General features: G+C 40.8%; 1 protein-coding gene across 36 annotated transcripts in view; it reads left to right on the top strand.

Moving 5' to 3' along the window:
• Positions 1-22499, top strand: part of CCSER1 (coiled-coil serine rich protein 1) — a 648564-nt gene that overhangs the window by 40494 nt on the left and 585571 nt on the right. For 31 of the 36 annotated variants that reach the window (XM_086888587.1, XM_086888585.1, XM_086888622.1 and 28 more), the window contains exon 2: positions 3925-4069. In XM_086888587.1, the coding sequence (XP_086744713.1) occupies positions 3925-4069 (145 nt within the window). Of the gene's footprint in view, positions 1-3924; positions 4070-4180; positions 4647-22499 lie in introns of those variants that run through there. The other 5 variants (XM_086888590.1, XM_086888589.1, XM_086888617.1 and 2 more) reach the window with 1 other exon arrangement.

The raw sequence follows: 22499 nt of genomic DNA, 5'->3' as shown, positions 1-22499 counted from the left end.
GTATCCATGTGGAGCTTTGGGGATTACAGTGGAGAACCAGAAGTTTGCTCACCTACTTCAGGATTAGATCCTCAGCCAGTGTACACAGATTTTACTGGGGAAATACACCTCTGAGTTAGAAGCATTATTTTCTTCACCAAGACAGCTTTGGCAGTGAAACACTGAATTAAATAAACAAAACTTCGTTCTCCAGTTATGGCATGTTTCTCTATGGACTTGTAAACAAACTTTACCACTAATCTAATTTATATGAATATCAAAGCCAATAAGATTTTTATGCTTTTGATTATACTGATAACGGTAAAGAAAGAAACTTGCATACTGAGTGTTTGAAATCAGATTAACTAGAAAAATATATTCACAAAGCTGTTTTGTTAAAGGGAAGCATTTTTGCTGTTCTTCCGTGGTAGTTATATATTCCTTGGCATCACAATTTCCAGCAATGAACAATGATGATATCTGCATTAACTGAAAGGACAAAGTAAAGCCAAAATAGATGAGCTGTTCTAACAGACTAAACATGGAGAAAAGTACAGGTATGGGGATTGATCCTTTTTTAATGCCAAACTGGAGATTTTTCATCAAAGATAAATCCGTGTCAGTTATCTCACAACTGGGAGACAAATAACCTTTCTTTGCTCAATTTACTAAACTGAATTTTGAAGTGTAAGGAGCATTTATCTTTTTGAATGAATAGAAATTCTATATTTTCTAGTTGTTATTGCTCTTTCTGGCTTCAGTAGTGAAGATGGTTATAGTTCTAGAAAGTGGTGTCTTTTTTGCCATTGGTGATGAGGGAGCCAAGAGTCAGAGTATAAATCAATTTACAGCCTGTTCAAAAGCAGGGAACAAAATGCATGAGCCTTAATTCAAAAACTGCCTTTGTATTATTATTATTTCATGATTAACTAAAGTGAACTTCAACTTCCTTGGAGGTTTCAGTGGTAGCATAATATTAACAAACTAGCTGGTTCCAGAATTCATTCAGTACATTATACATACACATACAACATACAATACAGGGAAGGTCACTCAATTAATCCTTGCTCCAAAGCTGTAAGTGGATATGATCATATGCAATACAAAACCAATACGTATTGATCAGTGTCACAATGCTTCACTGAGCAGATGTCTCTTGATAGGAGAGCAGAAGCAATTTGGTACGGGAGGTTTCCTTTCTCCTCTGATGGTAAGGTAAACCAGGACCTGACCAGAGTGCTCCATGCTCACCATGGTATGACAAAATCCCTAATGACAACCTGGCTCAAGCAGTACAGTGAGAGAAAAACATTTAGTGAAGCCCATACGTCCCCTAGACCTCCCAAAATTGTCTCTGTGTACCCCAGTGCCAAGGTGAGGTTGCTCTCCCAGCCTGTGGTCATGAAGCACTGCCTGGCATACTTAGCTGTCCTCCAAAACTGGTTCCTTTCAGGGTCATAAAATGTTCCTACAAAACAGAAATTAATCTGTTTTACCCCCAAGGACTGTTTATAGCTCTGGCCAGACTCAAAATTCATGCAATTAGGATCACTAAGGCAGACAACCACTGCATGTCTGGTCGACTGAATAAGACAGACTAGTGCTACTCTGTGCCCCAAGACTTCTCTCAAGAATAAAAAGGTGCTTGTTTGGTGAAGGACTGAGACCTTGATGAAGTTCACACAAAGATACATGTTCAACCCTGATGGACACAGCTTTTGAAACCAATTTGATCTTACATATTTCAGCTTCCCCTGTGCCTGCCTATGCTGGATCCATACATGTGGAAACAAAACCACAAAGGGATAAAAGTGCGAAAAACATGAATTCCTCTTATTTTTTGGAAGGAGACAGCATCAAGCACGGGGATTATGTGAAGTCCTTGCTCATGCAACAAGGAATGAATTCCAGAAGAGAAAATACGAAGTGCAGACAAATGATGCAAGGGAATTAGATGCATCAGCTGTATTGACTTTCACAGCACGTATCTCAATGAGAATGTCTTGATCCTGGTGAATCTGCACCTCTCAATCTGACATTTCCTTTTAAGGCTTCCTTGTGCTAGCAAAACCTAATGAAGATTTTGGTGAAACACCCTGTCATAGCCTCAAAGAGAAGCTTTCTGCTGAAGTCACCAGGGCCACACCAGAAGGAAACTTGGAGGGAAAAGATTAGGTTACACATGCTTGTAGAGATTTGGGGTGTGGTGACCACAAGTGTTCCTCCTCCAGTAACTCCCATAGCTATCTGCTGGGGCCTCAGGTAGTAAATCTATTTCAGCACAATTATTATATGCTCAAGGCTTAAGCTTAGGACCACGTTTAGGCATTTTTTTTGTCCCTCCTAATCCCTAAAATTTGGAAAAGGTGACAGTGTCCCATACAACCTCTTGCTGCTGTCTCTGCTGTTTGTCTGTCTGTGACACTGGACTGATCAAAGCCTTGACAGCTTCACTAGAAGCATCACTTGAGTGTGTCTGGAAATTCTGGTTAATCACAGGGGCTTTTTTACCCTTTCAGGGCAAGGGCAGGAAAGAGAACTGACAGAAACCGCAGAGTTAACCATTAGGAGGCTCTGTGAATCTTCTGCTGAGTACAAGGATGAGGGAGGGTGGGGAGATGGAGTTCAAAAACCACGCAACACTCTCAGGAGCAAAACACAGATACCTCTGCCTCTACAGTCAAGGCTGACTCAGCTTAACAAGGTGGCTAAGTAGGCCTATAATTTTACTTGTGACAAATACCCTCATCTTCATTGAGACAGCTCATGCCCATGCAGTTGCGTGAATACTTTGCAGGTGAAAATACTTTGTAAACCACCTCTCAGTAAAGTCATCTGGTTACTGCATACCCTTGTTTGAAATTCCCAAATTGTGAAGATAGGTACTTTCAATAATGAACACTCTTGGGACTGTGTCACATGAGATCTTTTGCCTTTTAAATGCAGATGATAGGTTACTAAAAATAGTTCTCTCCACATAGCATTTTTTGCGGTACTGCTTTGTGCTGCATATGCCAAACCTTCCTCTGTGACTGTAAAATATTTTATGTTTATTTTAGGTTTATTTTCCTGCCCAAGAAGAAACAGAAACGCCTTCAGATTTGGTTATCACATTTCATTGAAAAATCTTGTGAACGTGTTGAACAGATTGAAAGTTATATTTAAAAATAATTAGGTTTGGTGAACTCACTCGTTTGAAAGTTTAGTTTTGTAAAGATATTTATAAACATTCAGTTTCTTAATACTTTCATACCAAGTATGATACTGACTTTTGCCCTCTCACACAATTCTTATTCAGAATTTCAGTGGAACCACATTGTTGCTGTTAAGTTGAAGCTGTATTTTGTCAAAATCTGTTTTACCCAAAATTCTTCAAAACTCCCTTTGACTCCATTCTGGATCCATTTTTCTGTAGCATAACAGTTGAAAGTTCTTTGGGTTGCAGTTGCAGCATGAGCACTGATGTTACAGAATGAACACATTTTGCTCCTGTTCAGACTGAAGTCTGCAAAGTCAATGAGTTTCTTCAGTACCAGGAGTTTTATGCGTGTTACTTTTTGGCGTAAGAGGACACGGCACATATCTGCAGCCTGTCACTTTTGAGTCATCACTCATTTTACTCAATCGTTTTTAATGAGGCAAGGTAGCTCACTTCGGTGGGTGATACAGGAGAGATCCTGTGTACACTGGCCAAAAAAACCACAGGATATGAAAACTCATATTCCTTAAGTATTAGTCACAAAGAACACGGCTAGTTTTCTGCTTTCCCTTATCCTTCTGAATTAAATAAGGAACTTAATTCATTACATCTAAACGCCATGTAATTGACCTCTGCCCTCACCGGGTATTCCAGGGAAATCATTCCTGCTCCTAGACCGCTGCAGCCGAGAACTGTCCTTGGTGTGGAGCTGCTTCTTAAACCTCCTTTCCTTTTTCCCTGCCTAGGACCAGCAATGCACCGGGATGGCCACGGAGCAATTGGGAAATAATTACAAAACACATCTCTGGAAAAGAGAACGAGGAAGTGAAACCAGAGGACTCCGCCGCTCTTCGGGAAAGGGAAAACTAAGTAAGAACCCCATAGCAGATGGTGAGTGTAAACACACCGGAGCGGAGCCGAGTTCCTCCCGGGGGGCACTGGGACTTTCTCCTCTCCGCTGCTCGCCTTTCGCCCGAGGAGGCCGGGGGAGCTGCTCCAGCCGGGGGAGCTGCTCCAGCCGGGGGAGCTGCTCCCGGCGGGGACACACGGACACGGACGGGCCCGGGGCAGCGCACGCAGCCGGCCCAGGCGGGCCCAGGCTGATCATCCCTGGCACACGCAGAGAGCGCGGCAGCCCCGCTCCCGCCGCGGAACACGCGCCCCGCACCGGCACCCGCGCGAAGCGCCGCCCCGGCCCGCCCCCGCATCGCTCCCTCCTCCTGCCGCCCTCCCTCCTCCCTGCCCGCCGCGCACACACACACCGGCCGCAACATGACGGGCGGGCGGACAGGCTGACAGACCGGGGCACCGCCGCTCCGCACGGATTATTCTCCCCGCGCCGGGCGGACGCAGCGACCCAGCGGGGCGGGGGCGGTGCCGGTGCCGGTGCCGGTGCGGCGCTGCCAGGAGGGTCCCAGCCCCCGCCGGCAAACGGCGAGCGCGTCGGGCGCTGGAGGAGCCCGGCCAGGTAACGCGTCCCTTGCGGGGCGGTATCGCCGGGCAGAGCCGGGCCAGGCCGCGGGGCGCCGCCGGATCCCCGGCGTGCGGGTGCCCCGGGGCGGCGGGGCCGCCTCGCCCCGCTCGGCAGGTGCCGAGGTGCCCCGGCGGGTGTCGCCCCGGGGCGCGGGCGGCCCTCCCTGCCCTGGCCTCGCCTTCCCCGCCGGCGGGGCGGCGGCCGCCGGGCGCCCTGCGCCGACCCGCGGCTGCGGCGGTGGGGGCGGCGGAGGATCGGGGCTGCCGGTGCCGCAGCTCCGCGCTGATCCCCGGCAGCAGCGCTCCGGTAGCGCCGGGGATTTGCGAGCGAGGGCGGGCGGCGCGGGGCCAGCGGCAGCGGCGTCTTTGTGGCGGGGCGGCCGGGGCTGGGCGCCCGCAGGTGTCACCCGGGGGCCGGCCCGGGCCGGGGCACGGGCAGCGCCGGCGGGGCCGCGGTGCTGCCGGGCTGGCCTGGGGGCATCGCGGGGCTCGTCGGGCCCGGCCTGGGGGGGCACGGCGCGGGCAGCCGGCGGCTGAACCTCGCTGGCCATCGCTCCGGCCTCGCTGCTGCAGGTGACAGGGAAGAAATCGCATGCTTTTTTTTTTTTTTGTTTATTTTTTGGCGTTTGTTTTTTCCGTTTTCCCCGCTTTCCCTCCGTGTGTGTTAGACAATCTGCGGTTAACCTGTGAAAACGATAAGAAGTGGTTTCAGAAATGGGAACGGGTAGGGCCCGGCCACTGGCGGTCATGTGTGACCTTTGCCATGGATTTGGAGGCAGGAGCTGGAGGATGCTGCATGTGCTTTCCAAAATCGCATGGCAAGCTTAAAAAGTGGAGCAGATGGTGAGGGTAATGCTTATATTATGGAAGAGGTTCCTGGAAATCCTTTATTTCCTCTAGTTAGTTTTTGTGTTGCTTTTCCTAGCTAAGGAGGTTGTCTTTGATTTTTGGCAAGGAAAGGATGCTGCTGCAAGTTGACTCGCAAAGGAACAGGGTTATTTTGCTCTTCCACAGGGAAGGGATCCCCCCTCCCTCCTACCTTTATGTCTCTGTCTCTCTATTGGGATTGACAGCACTAAGTGTCTTGGCATATACAAACTGCAGCGTGCTTTATTTTCTTATTACACACCTTTCTAGTTGAATGTAACTAGAAAGGAGACTCAGAGTATCCTCTTATCCGTCTCTATGCCAGATGTGTTTTTCTATCTAGTATATATTGCAATTGAAGTGTTAAACTCTCGGGGGGCACGGAGGTGGGGATGTGAGGCAAGGTCTACTAGTTACTTCAAACAATCCTCCTTGCTCATACTTAAGAAGGAGAGAAAGAAACATGTTGTAAAAGCGGCTGAGGAATATATAAAAGTGAAATATTAATGAACTGAAAAAGCTCAGATAGCAAAGACATTGTGCCTAATCATTCAGGAGGGTTCTTGTCCTCTTTACAGCTCTTGTTGTATGTGTGCCTGTACTACAAATGCAGCTGGTATAAAGGATTTAACGTTTGTATTTAGCTGTAAGTAGCCGTAAAACATTTTGGGGTTTTTTTGGCTTTAATTATCATCTCTGAAGTAGCTTCCTTTAGCTGTGATTATAAAGGAATTATTTCAGAAACAGTAAAAACAGTAAAAAAATATTTCAAGAATGCTTTCTTGGAAATGTAAATGGAAAGGGCTGACTCAGACCTGGAATAACCCAGAGGAATAACTAGTCTTGGAAGGTCCTGTTAGGAACATCATGATGACGACTGAGATATTACTCATTTCTTGCATCCCAGAGAACAACATCCCATAAAGAGGCAGCACTGGCTCAGGAGAAGGTAATAATACCCAGCTGTCCAGGATCTGCTGAAAAAGAGACATAGAAGCAAGGGGTATTTTCTGCAAACTGAGGTTCCTTTACCTCTTGGAGTGTGGAGTGCAGTGCTCCCCGTAGTGTAACTTCCCCCGTTTGGCTTGTAAGAAAAGTAAGTACAGCAGCTTTCTGCCATAGTTTGGTGAGGGAATTTAGTTCAGTGGGAAAGTCAGCCCACAGGGTGAAGTCTTGTAACCCTGGCTCTCATCCTTGGCTCTGTTCCTTTTTGGAGTAGTAGCTGGTGGCTTGAGTGTGGCCTGCCTTCTGGAAAGCTCAATGCAGGCCTGAGCAGGGCAACTGATAAAGGGAGCTGTACCAGCAGGATGACCTGGAGCAGCACATAGGGCACATACCATGTCTGATGGGTTAATGTTTGGTTTTTAAGTCTGTTAGTCACAGAAGATGCTGAAAACGCATCTTGCATCCTCAGGTATGTGCACATGGTTGTGTGAGAGCACGATCTCTTGTGCTGTGTAAAGCTGTGTGTGGCTGGATTTCTCCTTTTTGATTCAAACCTAAGTCACATGAGCCTTTGAAGTTGACATTGAAGAAGTTAGATTTGGCAGCGTTTTGGAGTTTTTTTGCTAGTGTTTCATAAACCGAAAAAGAGATGTAGAGAAGTTGCTCCATGGGGAAAAATTCTCACTCTTCCATGAAAGTTCATGGAAGATACTATGGCTTTGTTGGATTAGCCCATCTGGATTTATATCCAGAAAGAATAACGCCACTGCATTTTTTATGATGTTGGGAATTACAGAGATACAAGTAAGTTACTGAGAAGAGCATTTTGTAAAATTAAACTCAATGATAGTTTTAAAGAATTGTAACTCTCATTACGTATTCTAGAACCATGAGACTTTAATTGTTTTTGCTGTACTTTTGGAGGCCTCCTAATAAAAGGAGGCTGCCTGTTTACCTTCCCTTGAGGCAAGGGAAGAAGTGAATGTTGCACTGTGGTTTGTCTGAAGTTGATTGATACTAGTAAAGCAAGACATGAAGTAACTTAACATGTGTCAGAGAACTTACCAATGGAAAAGAAATCTTTATGAACACTTAGTCAAATTAAATAGCTATCAGCTTGTTGTGATGAGGAACTGAACTTTATCTTCTATCTTGCAGAATTTACTCTTGATTATATGATTCAGTGCCTCAGGTCTTCCCCTTGAGAATAGTTTTGCTGTAGTTGGAGGGGCTCATCACCAGGTGGGAGGGAGGAAAACAAAAGGAAATACAGACATAAATAATGGCAAGTAGAGGCTGTGTTTGTTTCTTGAAAAATGACTGCAGTTTTGTCAGGCTTTTCTCTTAATATTGCCTCTATATGGTGGTTTTCTGCAGTGACAGTAAACTGGGTTACCTTGATAAAGTAAATAAGGGGTTACTTTGATAAAGTGCTTTTGTATTACACTTTACTGTTGAGCATACTGGCTGTGTGAGAGACCAGAGGAGAGATGGCATGTAAAATAACAACTTGCAAGTACCTAAAATGTCATTTATACTGTTAGGATTTCTTACACATGCCTGTGCTTTAGCAAGGGCCTGTTACTTTAAAAGTATGGAAGATCCAGCTGTATATTTTACAGGCATCAGTATTAAACTTCTATAGCTGTTTGCTAGTTAAATATGTGGTTACTTTTACTTACTGCTTCATGACTTGTTCTTACTCTATGTCATTTACATACATACATGGTGTATGTCATTTAGATAATATGAACTTACTCCATGACTGAAGGTTGTAGTATAATTTCTCTCTTGTATGGCAGTGAAATTATAATAATAGTAATGATAATAATAATAGTGGTAATAATAAGGTTGTCTGTGAAGTCTGCTGCTTTTACCTGAAATGTGACTGTCCTATGGAGGATAGTTGGTTTTATAGTAAGGGAAAAGAAGCTACAGACAGGCAATGAGTAAGAGCAGTAAAGTCCTAGATGTGGAAGAAGCAAGATTTTTGTTAAATGCACACTGCAGACTTGTTGAGTGTGTTTTGTAATTCTGCAAAAACTAAAACCTAAAAATTAAAGCCACTCTGTTAAGAGGGATTTCCAAATCTGAGTGATGATGGTTTTGTATGCAACCACTGTATGTTGCCTATACATGGTGCTATGTTTTTGCCCTGATTATTGCTTTGAAGTCTTACATGAGTGTTGAGGTATGGATGTGTAGTTCTTTTCCTCATACATGGGACATTGAAGCAGTGATATGGGGGAGTCACACAGCTGATTTGTGATAAAGGCAGCTTAACTGGAATATGCATCCCACGTCTGACAGTCTTATCTTAATGGATTAACTGTGTTTATATAGTTTGTTTGGTAACTTGGCATAGATGTGGAAACTTCTTACAGATCCAATTACAGGATTGTGTGTAAAGTTATGCAGCATTTTCTCAATATAGACTAATTACTGTCAGATGACTTTTTTCAGTCTAGGCAAAAGAGCTTTTCCTGGATTTCATTGTGTTGTTAAGTTTGAGAGAAAGCAGTTCTGCACTCGTAGAATGTAGTGATGCTTTTACATTATTTAAGGAAATACCACTTAATTTTTTATAATCATCTAGCATATCAGGAATTTGAGATCCAGCTCAGTCAGTAATGCTTCTGAGGACCATAGCTGTTTTCCAGTGTAAAAAAACAGTTGTGATAGACTGGTGGGAAGCTTTTAAAATCACTTCTTTATAAATTTTGGTAGTGCAAATCATTGCTCCTGAAAGCAAATTGGTTCCATTACATATTCAGGTCTCATTTTTTTTTGCTTATTTCATGCTTATTTTTGGACCTCTTTACCGATCCTACTTTGTGCCATCTTTATGTGATCTCTTTAAACATTTTAATAAGAAAATAACAGCTCTAAGTGATGTACTGATTTTGTATAGTACAGTGGGATTTAGATTTGGGTGAGAGTACAGAGGTACTGAACAGGTTTCTCACCTGTGTGTTGCTTGTGGCATAGTCCAAACCTTGTCATTTACCTAAGAAGCAATGACATCTGTTCAGATGTCACCTCCCAATGATGTTAAACTGTCACTGTATGCCATGCCAGCCAAATCTCATACTGGGAGAGAGATGGAGTCACCCAGTACATCTGAAATGTGGTCAGAGAGCTATGCTGAGCTCAGGTGGCAGTGGCAGTCTCTGCCTACTCTGCCAATATCCAAATTCACCAGCAGTTTGTGCTTTGTATTTTGTACAATTAAAAAGGAATTAGTAACTGTGTGCTGGGTACTAATTCCAAATTCTACAGTGTCTCCTAGCTTTAATTTAGTGCAGTGCCAATTTGTGAAATATATTTCAGAACTGCCCTGGCTCTTTTTTTTATTAATCTAAAGTGTTTTGTCTTCTTTTTGTTTTTACTAAATGATTGGCAAGGAGAGAGGAGAAGAGCAAAGTTTTACCATCTATTCTTGAAGAAGTATTGGCCAGTGGCAGAATTGCTACTGATTGCAATAGGAGCCTTGGTAACTGTTTTGTCAGGTTTTATGACATTAAAATATGCTGGCTAGATTCTGGATGACCAAATGAACATGTTGTGGCACAGAGGCAATGGAAATAGAGTTACAGTCCTGACAAGAATAGATTGCCTTTCATATTTTTTTATTAGTTGTCACCACACTTATTACTTTATTCTGTGCAAGAATATTTATTTCGTTGTTAACACAGAAACTTTAAATAAGAATACAGTGTATATATTGGAAGGATGAAAATGCTAAGAAGCTAATTTCATTTGGAGTATTCAGAAATATTAATAAACTGCCTTCAAAAGCAAATTCTGCAATAATATATTCATGTTTTTTTCTCTCGATTTTGCTGAAGGGAGGTGAGTGGGAGAAAATGGCAATAGGAAAAATGATGTGGCTTTCTCCGTATTTATTTAAAGGAATGTTGCAAGATGATGTACGTTCTTTCACATTCATTGAGACCTCTCAAATGCCTTGAGTGCAGATCATGTCTTCAGCTCTGAGTGTAAGGTATAAATTGTGCTTAAAGTGGCATGTTAAGCTTTTAATATTTCTTGATACTTAAACCAAGTATGTTTTAAATTGGGCCACCCAGCATCTGCAGGAAATGGCATGTCCAAGTTGATGTCAATTTGTGTGTGGAAGCACAAGCATTGTAGTGTAATAGATTATCAAATACCAAAATGCCCACTAAACCATATCACAAAGTGCCGTGTCTAATTTTTTCAATACTTCCAGGGATTGTGACTCCACCATTTTCATGGGCAGACTGTTCCAATGCTTAACCAGTCTTCCAGTGAAGAATTTTTTCTTAATATCCAGTCTGAACTTCCCTTGAAGTGCAACTTCAGTCTGTCTCAACTTTGTCCTGCTCCCACTTGCCTGGGAGAAGAGGCTGACCCACAGCCTCATTTTAGGTACTTGTAGAGAGTGAAAAGGTCTCCCCTGAGATTCATTTTCCCCATCCTTCATAACTCTTAGCCTGTCCTCATAGGTTTTATGTTCCAGACCCTTTAGTTGTTGCATGCCTACTTGGCTGTTTGGAAAACAGCCCACCCAGCATGTGAAGGCACAACTGCATGTCTTCCAGAGGCAGCCTTTGAAGGCATTCCAGTTGATTTCTTCTGTTGGAGGTTAATAAGCTGTCGGGGATCCTGGGCTGGGAGAGCCATATAGGTATCTTCTGTTTTCTTCTGGTTTTGCTGTTTCCCTATGTCAAAGTAGTTGTGGTATAAGGAATGTGATAGCAGGCTCTGCCATCTCTGTGAATAGCCAAATAAAATGGTTTTGTTTTATGGAAATGTAAATTTTGAATTATGTAAATATGTATTGTTTTTTAGCTAGTTAGTACAGAGATTATACTGTGAATAGGATACTCAAGCATCCTGGTTTGTTATGGTTTTGAACCCATTTTTTCAATGTAGTGGCTGTGAGCTCAGAGACAAATGTTGGCTCTGTAGACCAGTGGCAGAACTGCTACTGGTTTTAATGAGGCCTTGATTATACCCTTAAATAATATTTTATTGTCTGTCTGTTTGCTTTGTACAACATTTATTTTTATCAAGGACTGATTTTGAAAAGTTACTGAGCTTGTACTGTTTTGATGTTTTTTGTTACATCATTAAATTCTTAGTCCTTCTAAAAATTAGGTTATAAGAATGTTTCTTACAAAGTCCAAAAGAATAGGAATTTTAGAATGTTTAAGACTGCAAATACAATTGATGTGAATAAGTTCAGTGTCTGAAAACAAATGGCTTTGTAGCTGTAGGTACCTATTTTATACTAATGGTGATTATGCAAGGGGAAAACACAAGGCATTTTTAGTTTTTATGAAGTCCAGCTGGAGCAGAGATTCAAAAGACCAGGGTAGTTAAAACGATTGCCTAGATTTAAAATTTTCATAAATAGAGGAATAATGGGAAAGTAGAAGGACGAACATAAGATTTGGGAAAACTATTTCAAAATAATATTGTCCGGAGAGTTGTGAAAAACATGCATATGGAGTAGATAAGGAGGAAATAAAAGAAATATGAAGAAATCAGTTTGTCAAATGATAAGAGCTGACACCACAAATGACTTCTTTTTATCTGCTGATCTTTATTTTATAGCTAGCAAACTCTGAGGCATTTGCTGAGATGGGAAAGAAAAAGACACAGAGTAGAGGTGGTGGGGAATTAAGGGAAGATCAGTAGTTCTGTTCTTCCATGTCTGCCTCAACCATGGAAAGGGTATTAGAAGAAATTTAGGGATTAGTCACATGAGCTGCAAGGTAATCTCTATTGTCTCTAAATCCTCATCCCAGCAACCTGATCTTGGTCAATTATGGTTTTGGTGTCTGTCTGCGGAAGCACCTCAACAAATTTTACACCAGTCTTTAGTACTTGCTCATTAATACGTATTACATATTACAGTAATACATATTAAAATATTAATACATTACTCCTTAATAAGGGAGTAATGTACAGTTGTCTGTTAATGATAGGTTTTGTTACAGATTTAAACGTTTTACAAGCAGAAATCAGAACCAGAAGCTACAAGGCTGTTTTACACTGTTAGGTCTGCAGCTCTGCCACACTTATACTATTTCTAATAGTTTTGCTAGTTAGCTCTTTTCATTTAGTATTTGGCATGAGCTAAGAACCTGCAAATAACCACCTTACATGGCTTAGCTAAAGGCATAATAACTTAGGCATCTAAATCCTCTTTGTCAAGAGATGCATATCATTTTTACCTGTAATAGTTTCGTTGTCAGGGTGTTAGCAGGTGAAGAAGACTAGGATGTTATTATGCCTTTAATGAAGTTTTTAGCTAACCCATCCTGTGAGTTGCTTACAGGGATATGTAATATTCCTGAGGCACTGTGAGGATAAATTTTCTGGGGTGTATACTGCATATGTGTGTGTGTGTATAAAATACAAATGTTTTCAATGAAAGATGGTCAGCAGTGGTGGTTTCAGTTGAAAGCTACACGGTTTTTAATATGAAAGAGAGAATGGTTCAGAAAAAAAAGGGATTTCTTTCATTTATTGCTTTAGGAACAGCAAAATTGGAATAGAAGTCCACTCTCAGATATCCAGATAGTTAATAACTGGGGGCAGGGGTAGGCAGAAAATAACAAAAGCAAATAAAATGCTACTTATCCTGGTTTTAAGGAGTTTATTTTGTTGTGGGTGAGATGCTTCTCAAAGCTCTATTATTGCAATACGCACATTATTTGTAGCCTTGATTTGAGAGGGCCTTAGGATGGATGGTACTGTTTATTAAAGGTCAGCAAGAAGTTACGGTTGGAAAGGGGTGTGAAAATTTTAGATTTTTGTCTTTTTTCTCATGCTTTTATTTGAATTTTTTTGACATTCTGCATTTTAAATATTTCATTGTGATTCTGTGTGCTTTGAAAATAGTTTAAGGGGGGAAAAATGTATGTATAAAAGAAGCAATTCCCTAATCACAGTAACGATTCTTATAGTTTGCATAGGACAATGCATGTGACTTCCCAAATGCTGAATTTGAATACCAGAGAAACTGTACAACACTTCCACAGCACTATATCTTCTGCAGCATTTTCTAAATATAGACTAAATCCTTGTCATAAAGAGTTTGTATTGTTAAAACAAAACAAGACTTGACATGACACAGAACAGCTTGAGAGAGGCATGAGATCTATAGGTGAGGAACTGTGAGAAATTAAACAACTGTTTCAAGTGAAGGATTTTTGGAAGGCTTGGAAGGACAGTGAAGATGCCTACCCCCTTCAGTCAAAAAAAAAAAAAAGGAGTTTAAACTCCTTTTGTTGTCTAGTTTTTTTATTAGTAGGTTTTTAGAAACCACTATTTCTTTGTAATTTAGATAATAAAAACAGTAACTGTGTGAAATCTACAGAAGATTTTTTGGTAATAAATAAGAAAGGAATTTAAAGCTGTTGTTAAATGTATGCTTGTGGTTCTTGATCCTCAGCTACTGCTACAGAACTGCTTCCTTCAATGTAGCTCAACACATATATTGCTTGTAGCTCCTATTTGTATTTATTAGGCTGAGCAGTGGCTGCTGATGGCAGTGTAAGAAGGATGGAGTAGGCAGAAAATGCAATAGCTTTTGATCTACAGTGCCTCTAGCATCCCTTCCTTGGTATGTTGTTGGTTCTCCTCTGTTCCTCTTGAAACTGGTTTTCTGTCCTAGTAGTTAAAAATGAAGCTTGCAAACCTTAGGTAAATTATGCTGCTTGGACAAAAAATGAAAACACATTACAGAGAAAACAACTTATCCTCATTTTCTGTGGAAACAATACTTGTTTATACTACCTTCCAAGGATCCTACTGCACAAGCTGCACCAGATGTTTTTGAACTTCTAGTTGCTTTCAGCAGTATTTGACAAAAGATTGTAAGTATCAAAAATTAATTCAGGTTTTATTAAGTTTTGAGAAATTGGAGGAGAGACACTCATGTACATTCTCAGGCTGAGAGAAGGGCTGCATTTTATGATCAGTGTCAAAGAGTCCACCTAGGAGAGGAGTCTTGTATATGTCCTGGCTGGCTGCTCAGAGCTTCTTAGACATTGAAATGAACCAACCACAACATGCAAATCTGTAGGCAACTAGGCCTTGTTAGGTCTGGCATTTATAATGGCATATGAGGAAAAAAAAAATTGGAGTGCTTTTCTGAAGTTGTTGTTCATTTGGGGCTTGATCTGTTTTTCTTAATGGTCTTCCTCCCTTCCTCTGGGTTATTTTATATCACCTTTTTTGAAAGTGTGGGGTGGAGCACTTATTCAGGGTGTTGGACTGACGCCTGCTTGATGAGAATTGATTTGTTTAAGTCCTTATGTTGTATCCATTTACAACACCTGAAGATTAGCTTCTCTTTTTTTTTTTTTAATTACTTACTTAACCTGAAGTCCTCAAGCAAGCACATTACAGCCATGAACCTTTTATTTTATTCAGCTTTTGACTGGAAAGATAGCACGTATTGTGTGTTTTTAATTGTTCTGTTCACATTGGCTCTCAGCACATCTATTGGCAGAAGCAAAGAAGGCCAGACTTGGTTTTGTTCTGTGGTGTCAGAAAAGAATGGAAAGCTCAAACAAACCCCGCTGTGAAGAAGGTGCAGTTGAATTGGCTTTGCTTTGAACTAACCTGAGTGCTTGAAAGAATGGACAGAATCTGTGCCTGCTTAGTGAAGTGAGTATTGGGCTGGCTGGCCACAGTGTAATTGAGGGAAAGATCCCAGTTAGAGATACTCGCCTGAAGTGGGAAACCAGTAATTTATGCTCTGTTGCCATTCAGCTTCTCTCTGGTACCTTTGTTTTGAGAAGGTTTTTTAAAAATAGGGAAGTAGGAGAAAACTTCAGAGGCATCTGTTTTTCTGTGCAATAGCAAAATGCTTAGCAATTAGTCGTGAATGCAAAATCCAGATATTTGTATTCAAATAGAGTGCATTCCTACTGAGGTGTTTTAAGTAGTTTGTGAAAATGAGCTTAGAAAGAAAGCAAGGGAGTTTTTGTGTCATAAGAAACTTAAGGGAGTGTTATGTTTCAGTACTAAAGTCTTTATGCTAAGATTTAGAAAGCATATTACTTTTCTGAACTGTACCTGAGCACAAATTATGGTGAAGAACGCACAGAAAAATGTTGAGATAGTGACTGTGAAAAATAATGATATTGTGTAAGTGTTTGGCACATTAACAACATCAAAACCCCCCTCATGTGTTTGTTTATTTTGGAAAGCAGGGCAGTACTGTGATTATTCAAGTCATGTTTGGATATAAAATGAGCTTGGTTTGCTCTGTCAGGCAGGTGTTGCTGCGTTCAAATAAAAAACATTTACTGAGCTTGTGTGCAAAAAATGCACCTGTTTATGGGAATGACAATTTCAACTGAGATAAACTGCTATGAAGGGTACAGTAAAGTGACTCAAGGGTGAGCCATTCTATTTTAAGCTGGGATTCTTCCTTTGACACTGTGATAGTTCTGCTTTTGCTCCTGTTAGTTGTGCTTCAGACAGTGCTGCCTGGACTTGAGTAACTCTGGTTACTCTGTGTCTGTTAAAAAGACCTTTTGTATTTTATCTATTATGTATGATGGTTATTGAAGAAAGTTATTTCATGGGCTACTTTATTATCTTGAATACAGCAGCTTATAATACTTATGGATTTACCAGAGGGATTTAATGAATCTGTGACAATAGAAACAATTACAGGGGTGGTAGAAAGAATCCTTGACTGTATTATTTTTATTTCCCTGGAGTTAATCTTCACATATCAAAATAAATTAACCAGAATATGCTGCATGGATGTCTTCTGGATTCCCAAGTCAAAAGCTGTTATGAGCAAAATGTGATTCTCTTTATTCCCTGTCCTTCAATCCTTTCTCAAAGTATGCTCCTAGTGAAATCTATATAAGTGAACAAAGTAATATTCTGCGTATGTTCATGGCATTAAGGGAAGTCACTGGGATATGTACGGGTAAAATTATTTCAGGAGGTATTTTTGCTTTTCTTCCTCAATCTTAGGCTCCTGCTACCCTGTGTCTCCATCCAGCTGGCTGGTGTCACCAGTCTTCATGCTCTTTGTTATCCCAAGGGTTGGCAGTTCATGGCTCTTGTCTGGGTTTCCAGCCAGACCTCAATCTGCATTTCAGTCTTGCAGCTTGCAAGCCAAGCTACCTGCACCAGGTGTATCCTCAATGCTACAACAGAGTGTTTGCATGCCTCACTTTGTCCCTTCAGTGCCCTGAGGGATTGCCAGTGGAGTGGGATTTACTGAAGAGGTCAGGTTTGATGGAAACTGAAAGTGTAACCTGGCTGGAGATGAAATGGAATATGTTTTGTGCTTATTTGCTTAGGAGTAGATACATGCAGAGATGAATTTCAGTGTAATCCTCAAACTGTGTACAATGTTGTACTGAGCTGTACAGCTACATCTGATTACAAAAGAAAAAAAGGCCTCTGGTAGGCTTTAAAAGTTTCTGCCATCTGTCCTGGTGCTTACCCTTCGTTTACCATAAGGATGTATTGTGAGAGGCCAGACAGCCTCCCCGTGTGAGGTAAGCAGCCTCTTAGGGTGATTTTACCTTCTGTCTCTCTTTTGGACTCTGTTCAAATGGAGCAGCATCTGGGTCTTCTGTTGTACCAGAACAATGCAGATCCTCATATCCTATGCTTCAGTTGTTTAACCTAGCAGCTTTGAATTTGGGACCTTCTTTTTATTGTGTACCTCTTAACAACAGCTTGCAGTGGAGTTATCACAAGGAAGAGATCTTCTAGGTCTGTTCCAACAAGAGGAACGGTGTGCTTTCCTGCTCCTTCATCCTTGGGATTTTAGTGCCTGTGGAATGGTTTTACACAGCATCTTCTTGTTAGCTGAGTGCATCTCCAGATCCCCACTATGTAAATGACTGCACCCTTTGGGCACACTCTGCATCAGGCTCATCCTTTGTCCTCACCTGACACTTCACTGTTTCTGTCTGTGGAGGAGATCTGCCTGGATTTGAAACCACAGAAGGAGTGGGATAGCATATACTTCTAGCAGGACAATAGCTTTCCTGCAGCTCCTAGCCTGCTTTCTGGTGTGCATGGTTAGTGCAGTTGAAAGGGATATGATTGCTTGTGACTGTCTGGAGGAGCAGACTGATGTCTTTGGGAGAGCTGAGGAGGGTGCACGATTTACAATGATGTTGTTCATGCTGAAGTACTTCATTCATCTAAATCGCATTTTATCCATGCACTGAGTGTAATAAACATCATGTTATTAAACACAATATTATTAAAAGCTAGTAACAACCATCATGGCTTTTGAGGAGATACTGTCATTGCTGAAAAGCTGGGTCAAATTCTCCCTAAATCCAAAAGTAATTCAGGCTGCTAATGGCGTTTCGAGACTCTTCCCTAGAAAGCGCAGACCAGGAAAATGATGGAGGTCAGGAAAATAATATACAGATACCAAATTTGAGAGCGAATACCTGTATTTTTAAACATTCAATGAATAATTTAGCAAAATATTTTAAATATTTAAAGTGTATTTAAAACACCATTTCAGTGATTCCCTCATCTTTGGATTTTTCTTTCTAATATTTTTGGGTTATGATAGAGGTTTCAGGTATGCTGTTATTTCTACTCCTTAGGCTATAATGAAATTAAGTATTACTTCAAGATATGAAATTGTTGATGTCACTGCTTGGGCACAGTTAGGCATGGAGACCTAAAGGATTTTAATTTTATGATGAAAATCCATTATAATAAAGTTGTGGCTTTCAGAGAAAAGGCTGGGCTTTAGAGTTGTTCACACAGCTTAAAGGTAGGAAAGAGTGCTCTTAGGAAATATAATGATCAAGTTTTAAAGATTTTTGGCTTAAATAATTTTTGCCTCCACAATGTATACATTCTCTGGATCAGTTGTGGTGTGAAAAATGGTATTGATAATGTTTTTTTATGCTTCAAATACATTATTTTTGTTTATTGTTTGTCACTGTGGCAAATGAAAGTAGCTGTAGCCAGTTTAAAAAAAATGAATTTAACATGCTCTTCATGCGGAGGGTGTGTAAACTTGAAGCTTCGTGCCAAAATGTGTGTTGATTGTTAAAAGCCTGTGTGTTCTAAAGGGAATGCAGGACAAGCTGATGTGAAGTCCAGTTGGTGTTACCAAGTATGCAGAAATTCTGGCATGAAAATGGTAGGAAGACTATTTCAGGAGGGGTTGGTATCTTACATTATTCCCGAGGAGAAGATTTTGCATGTGTGTGGTCTGGCTGCATTGTAGGAATGGCTGCACCAGATCCAAGTTCTGCCTTCACAGTGCATCCTCAAAAGTGTGTAAAATTGTAGAAATTAAGAACTGAAAGTCTCCATGAGAGCTGGTTATGTGTGCAGTGCCCAAGGTAATGCAAATTGCATGAGCTGACAATCTTACTCTGTGAGCTCAGGGAATGCTGCTGATCTTTTTGTTTTTTGAACTTTGATAATCCACTGTCCCATGTGGCTAAACAAGGGAGAGAGATCTTGTTTTCTACGTGTCTAATGATAGCAGCAATTTCTTGGCAGCTGAATTAATTTCAGATTCTGTAACATGACTTCAGATTAACATTAGATTTCTCATAGCTAATGATATTTTAGCTTCTCAACTCTATTCACAGGAAGAAAAAAATCCTCACTCTAGAGGTCTTTGTGTTTTACATCTGATCTCCCTTACTTTCTTACATAGTGTGTGTGTCACACATTGACTTTAATTTGTTTTTTTTGACCCTTTAATAGAGGTGTGAAGAGCACTGCGGTCATGACTGGCATCGCTTCTTTTCAAAAATCAGTTCTTAAACTTTGAGATTCTACATGAACAAAAAGGTTGTTGGTGTATACATAATAAGAGGAATTCAATTGCTGAGTGATCTGTGCTGCATAATAAGATGAGCTCACTTGTACAGGGTTCATTTTAATAAGCTAAATGAAACATTGAACGAATAGAAAGCAAAGATTTAGGTCACTCTTAAACTACATTAGAAAAGCAGTGACTCAGTGGAATAGTGGGTTACCAATCCCCTTGTCATACAGGAGATGAGGCTGCAGTGGGGGACTACTGAGCAGAAATAAAGGAGGTGGTTTTTTTGTGGTGTGTTTTGTTAGCGAGGCTTGCTGGAACGAGTCAATTTGGTGTCTTACATTGAAAAATAGGATGTCCTTTTGTGGAGGATTTAAAGAAAAATGAGGGAAGCTTATTCAAAAATCAGAAAATGTTCTACCCTGAGGGGTTAAAAAGGGTCTGCTTGTTTGATTTAACAGGAGGAAAAAGAACTTGATGAATACAAATATGGAAGTACAAGTGTAGGTGAGAGGAAGGTTCCTGAAATAGAATGGTTTTTAGGAGTTGGAGTACAAAAAGTGCTTCTATAAAACCTGGAATATGAATATGAAGGAACTAATTTGTGTATACTGTTATATCAGAGGTCAGAAGCAATCCTCATTTTGGCTACTTCATCCCTAAAATCTGAGAATAATAGAACTATTGCTGGGATGCACACAATCACATGGTAAATTTTATTTTAAGACTCTGTGATGGATGGATTAAAAAAGTAATTACTTTAGGAGAGCCCAGGCATTTTCTGTTGAAAATATTTTAAAAATGGAAGCAGTTTTCACTCTACATGCTGATTACTCTATCCGTTAATTTATTTTTTTTTTACAGCTTAGAGTAGGGAAATGATCTAGCCTCTTCCATCTTCATGTTCTTACACATGAGGACAGACTTAATAGAAAATTTGATGGAGAGAGGTTAATTAATTTAATTGGTTTCCATGGGACTTATAAAAATAAATATGGATACAGCTCATTTTCTCATAGAAGGCTGTTTTCTATAAGCCTAATAGAGTGAGTTGAATTTGGCTTAAAATCTGTTTGGAGGAGTTTACTTTGATGTGGCCTAAGGGATAGGATGGCTCGTGTTTTTGGGACCTGAAAAATGTTTTGGACCTGAAAAGTTTGGGATGTGTTTTGGACCTGAAAAGTGCTTTCCTCCATCCTTGGCAGCAAATGTTATCCCCAGACCACTGCACAAGTGGCACCCATGTCGTGTGCCAGACCGTGCTGGAGAGGAGGTGTTCAGCTGCTATGTGTGCGATCACTGAGCAGCTGTTCCGTGTCTCCTGCAGGTGACAGGCCAGATGGAAATGTCTCCTGTGCCTGGTGTAGCCCACAGGCTGTTCTCTGGATGGTTCACATGGCTGGCCAGTGCTCATGGTGGCTTCTCCTGCTGGCATGAGTGGGTTTTCTAAAAGCTTACAATGCTGTTGGGGATGAGTAACTTAAAAGCCTTGCTTTGCTGAGAGTGCTGAATGAAAAAGATCAGGCATCTTTCTAACTTAGAAACTGACTGATTATGGATTTTTCTAACCAGAAACGTGTGTTTCTTCTCCCCCACTCATAACTAACTTCTTTCCATGTTACCTGCAAGAGTTTTGCCTTTTACATCTGTGGGTGCGTGCAGTTAGTCAGTCTCTATCCCACATTAGCATTCTGTGCCGGGAGGAGCCCTCGGAGACCATGGCTTAGCCCTGCTTAGGCTTTGCTGTACAAGCTTGTTGTTAGACAAAGCTTCACATTGAATTCACATTTTCATTATGAAAATGTGCATCTAATTGGTTCTTTCAGCTAACTGAAATGAAAGATGGGTGGCATCTGTTTAATGAAGTCCATTATCATCTGGAGATTAAAGAGGGAAATATTTATACTTTGCTGTATCTTAGTGTATTGACTCTGTTTCTGCAGGGGGTTCAGTGCTGACCTGGAGTTTCATAAGAAACTTCATGCAGTCAGTACATGTCTTGAAACTGTTATGAACATTGATATGGTATGTTATGACATACTGATATTTTCTTGGACTCCAGTGAATATCTAATTGTGGTACCTGTAAATCTGAATCCACGGAAAATGAAAGTGTGCATTACCAGTCTTTTATCTGAGCTATCCCATACAAACACCCTAATTTAGCCAGGTCTTTTTAATTTATTTCCACTATGATCCACTGTATTTTTAGGAACTTAGCATATGATATGTTTTCTTTATTTATTTCTTCATACTTGGAAAGAAATATTTGTGCTGAGAGTTATTGTTAAACATATTGACACAAACTTGAAAAAGCAGGTACTCGAGGAATACTGTTCATTGTCATCAACTTTGCTGCAGCTGCATATTTCAGAACTTTGTAATGGAAGCATTTCATGGGGTAAAGTTATGGAGGACATATGGCATGTTTGTTGGCAGGCTGTGGACTTGCGATGTTCTTGTGTATCAGCAAAGACATAATGCTTGCTTTATATAGGTGTTGCATGTTTGTGTGTGCGGATGTGTATATAAATATAGATGAGAGCTGATTTTATGCTACACTATTGCATAGTAAGTGGCGTAAGGTATAATTAGATAAGCTATCATTAAACTACTACTGAGTTATGTAGTTTAGGATTATACATTATTTCATTTTGGATTGAGGCCATTTCTCTCATGTGGTTTCCATGTCTGTGAGTTCTTGTTCTTCAGAATACAATTAAAGACTCAGCAGACATATACAGCTAATGACATAGAGAGAAATTCAATGTTTTAATGACTTGAAGTGTAAAGTGCCATCCATTTATTTATTAAAATATTATTTAATACTTAATCTGTGCTCATGAAATATGACAAAGATGAAACCACAAAATACAGCATCTGTGGCGAAGCTGAGCCTGAGATGTTTAGGAAATTGTAAGTAAAAGGGTGTGTTTAAGGGCTGCCCTTTGTACATCAGCTAAAACTGCTGTTACGCCATGATAGCAAGAGACTATAGGGTGGGAGCACTGGTTTCTGGTTAAGAGGTTGCTTGTAATTGTTTTGGCTGAGGGGTTTTGGTGGGGTTGCCCTGCTCCAAGGACTGTCCTTGTTTCTGCCCAGTCAGCTGCGGTGGATAAATTCCGGGACTGGTGTGGATCATCCTCTTTAATACCATAGCTCAGGTCATAGCAAAAGAGGAATTCTCAGGACATTGGTGGTGTCTGTGAGAGAAATGGAAATGTGCCCTTATGGAAAAGTGTGG

Source organism: Cyanistes caeruleus, chromosome 5, assembly GCF_971803275.1.
Source record: "Cyanistes caeruleus chromosome 5, bCyaCae1.hap1.1, whole genome shotgun sequence".
Lineage (NCBI taxonomy): Eukaryota > Metazoa > Chordata > Aves > Passeriformes > Paridae > Cyanistes > Cyanistes caeruleus.
The sequence above is the reverse complement of the archived record's forward strand: the minus strand, read 5'-3'. Positions and strand labels throughout refer to the sequence as shown.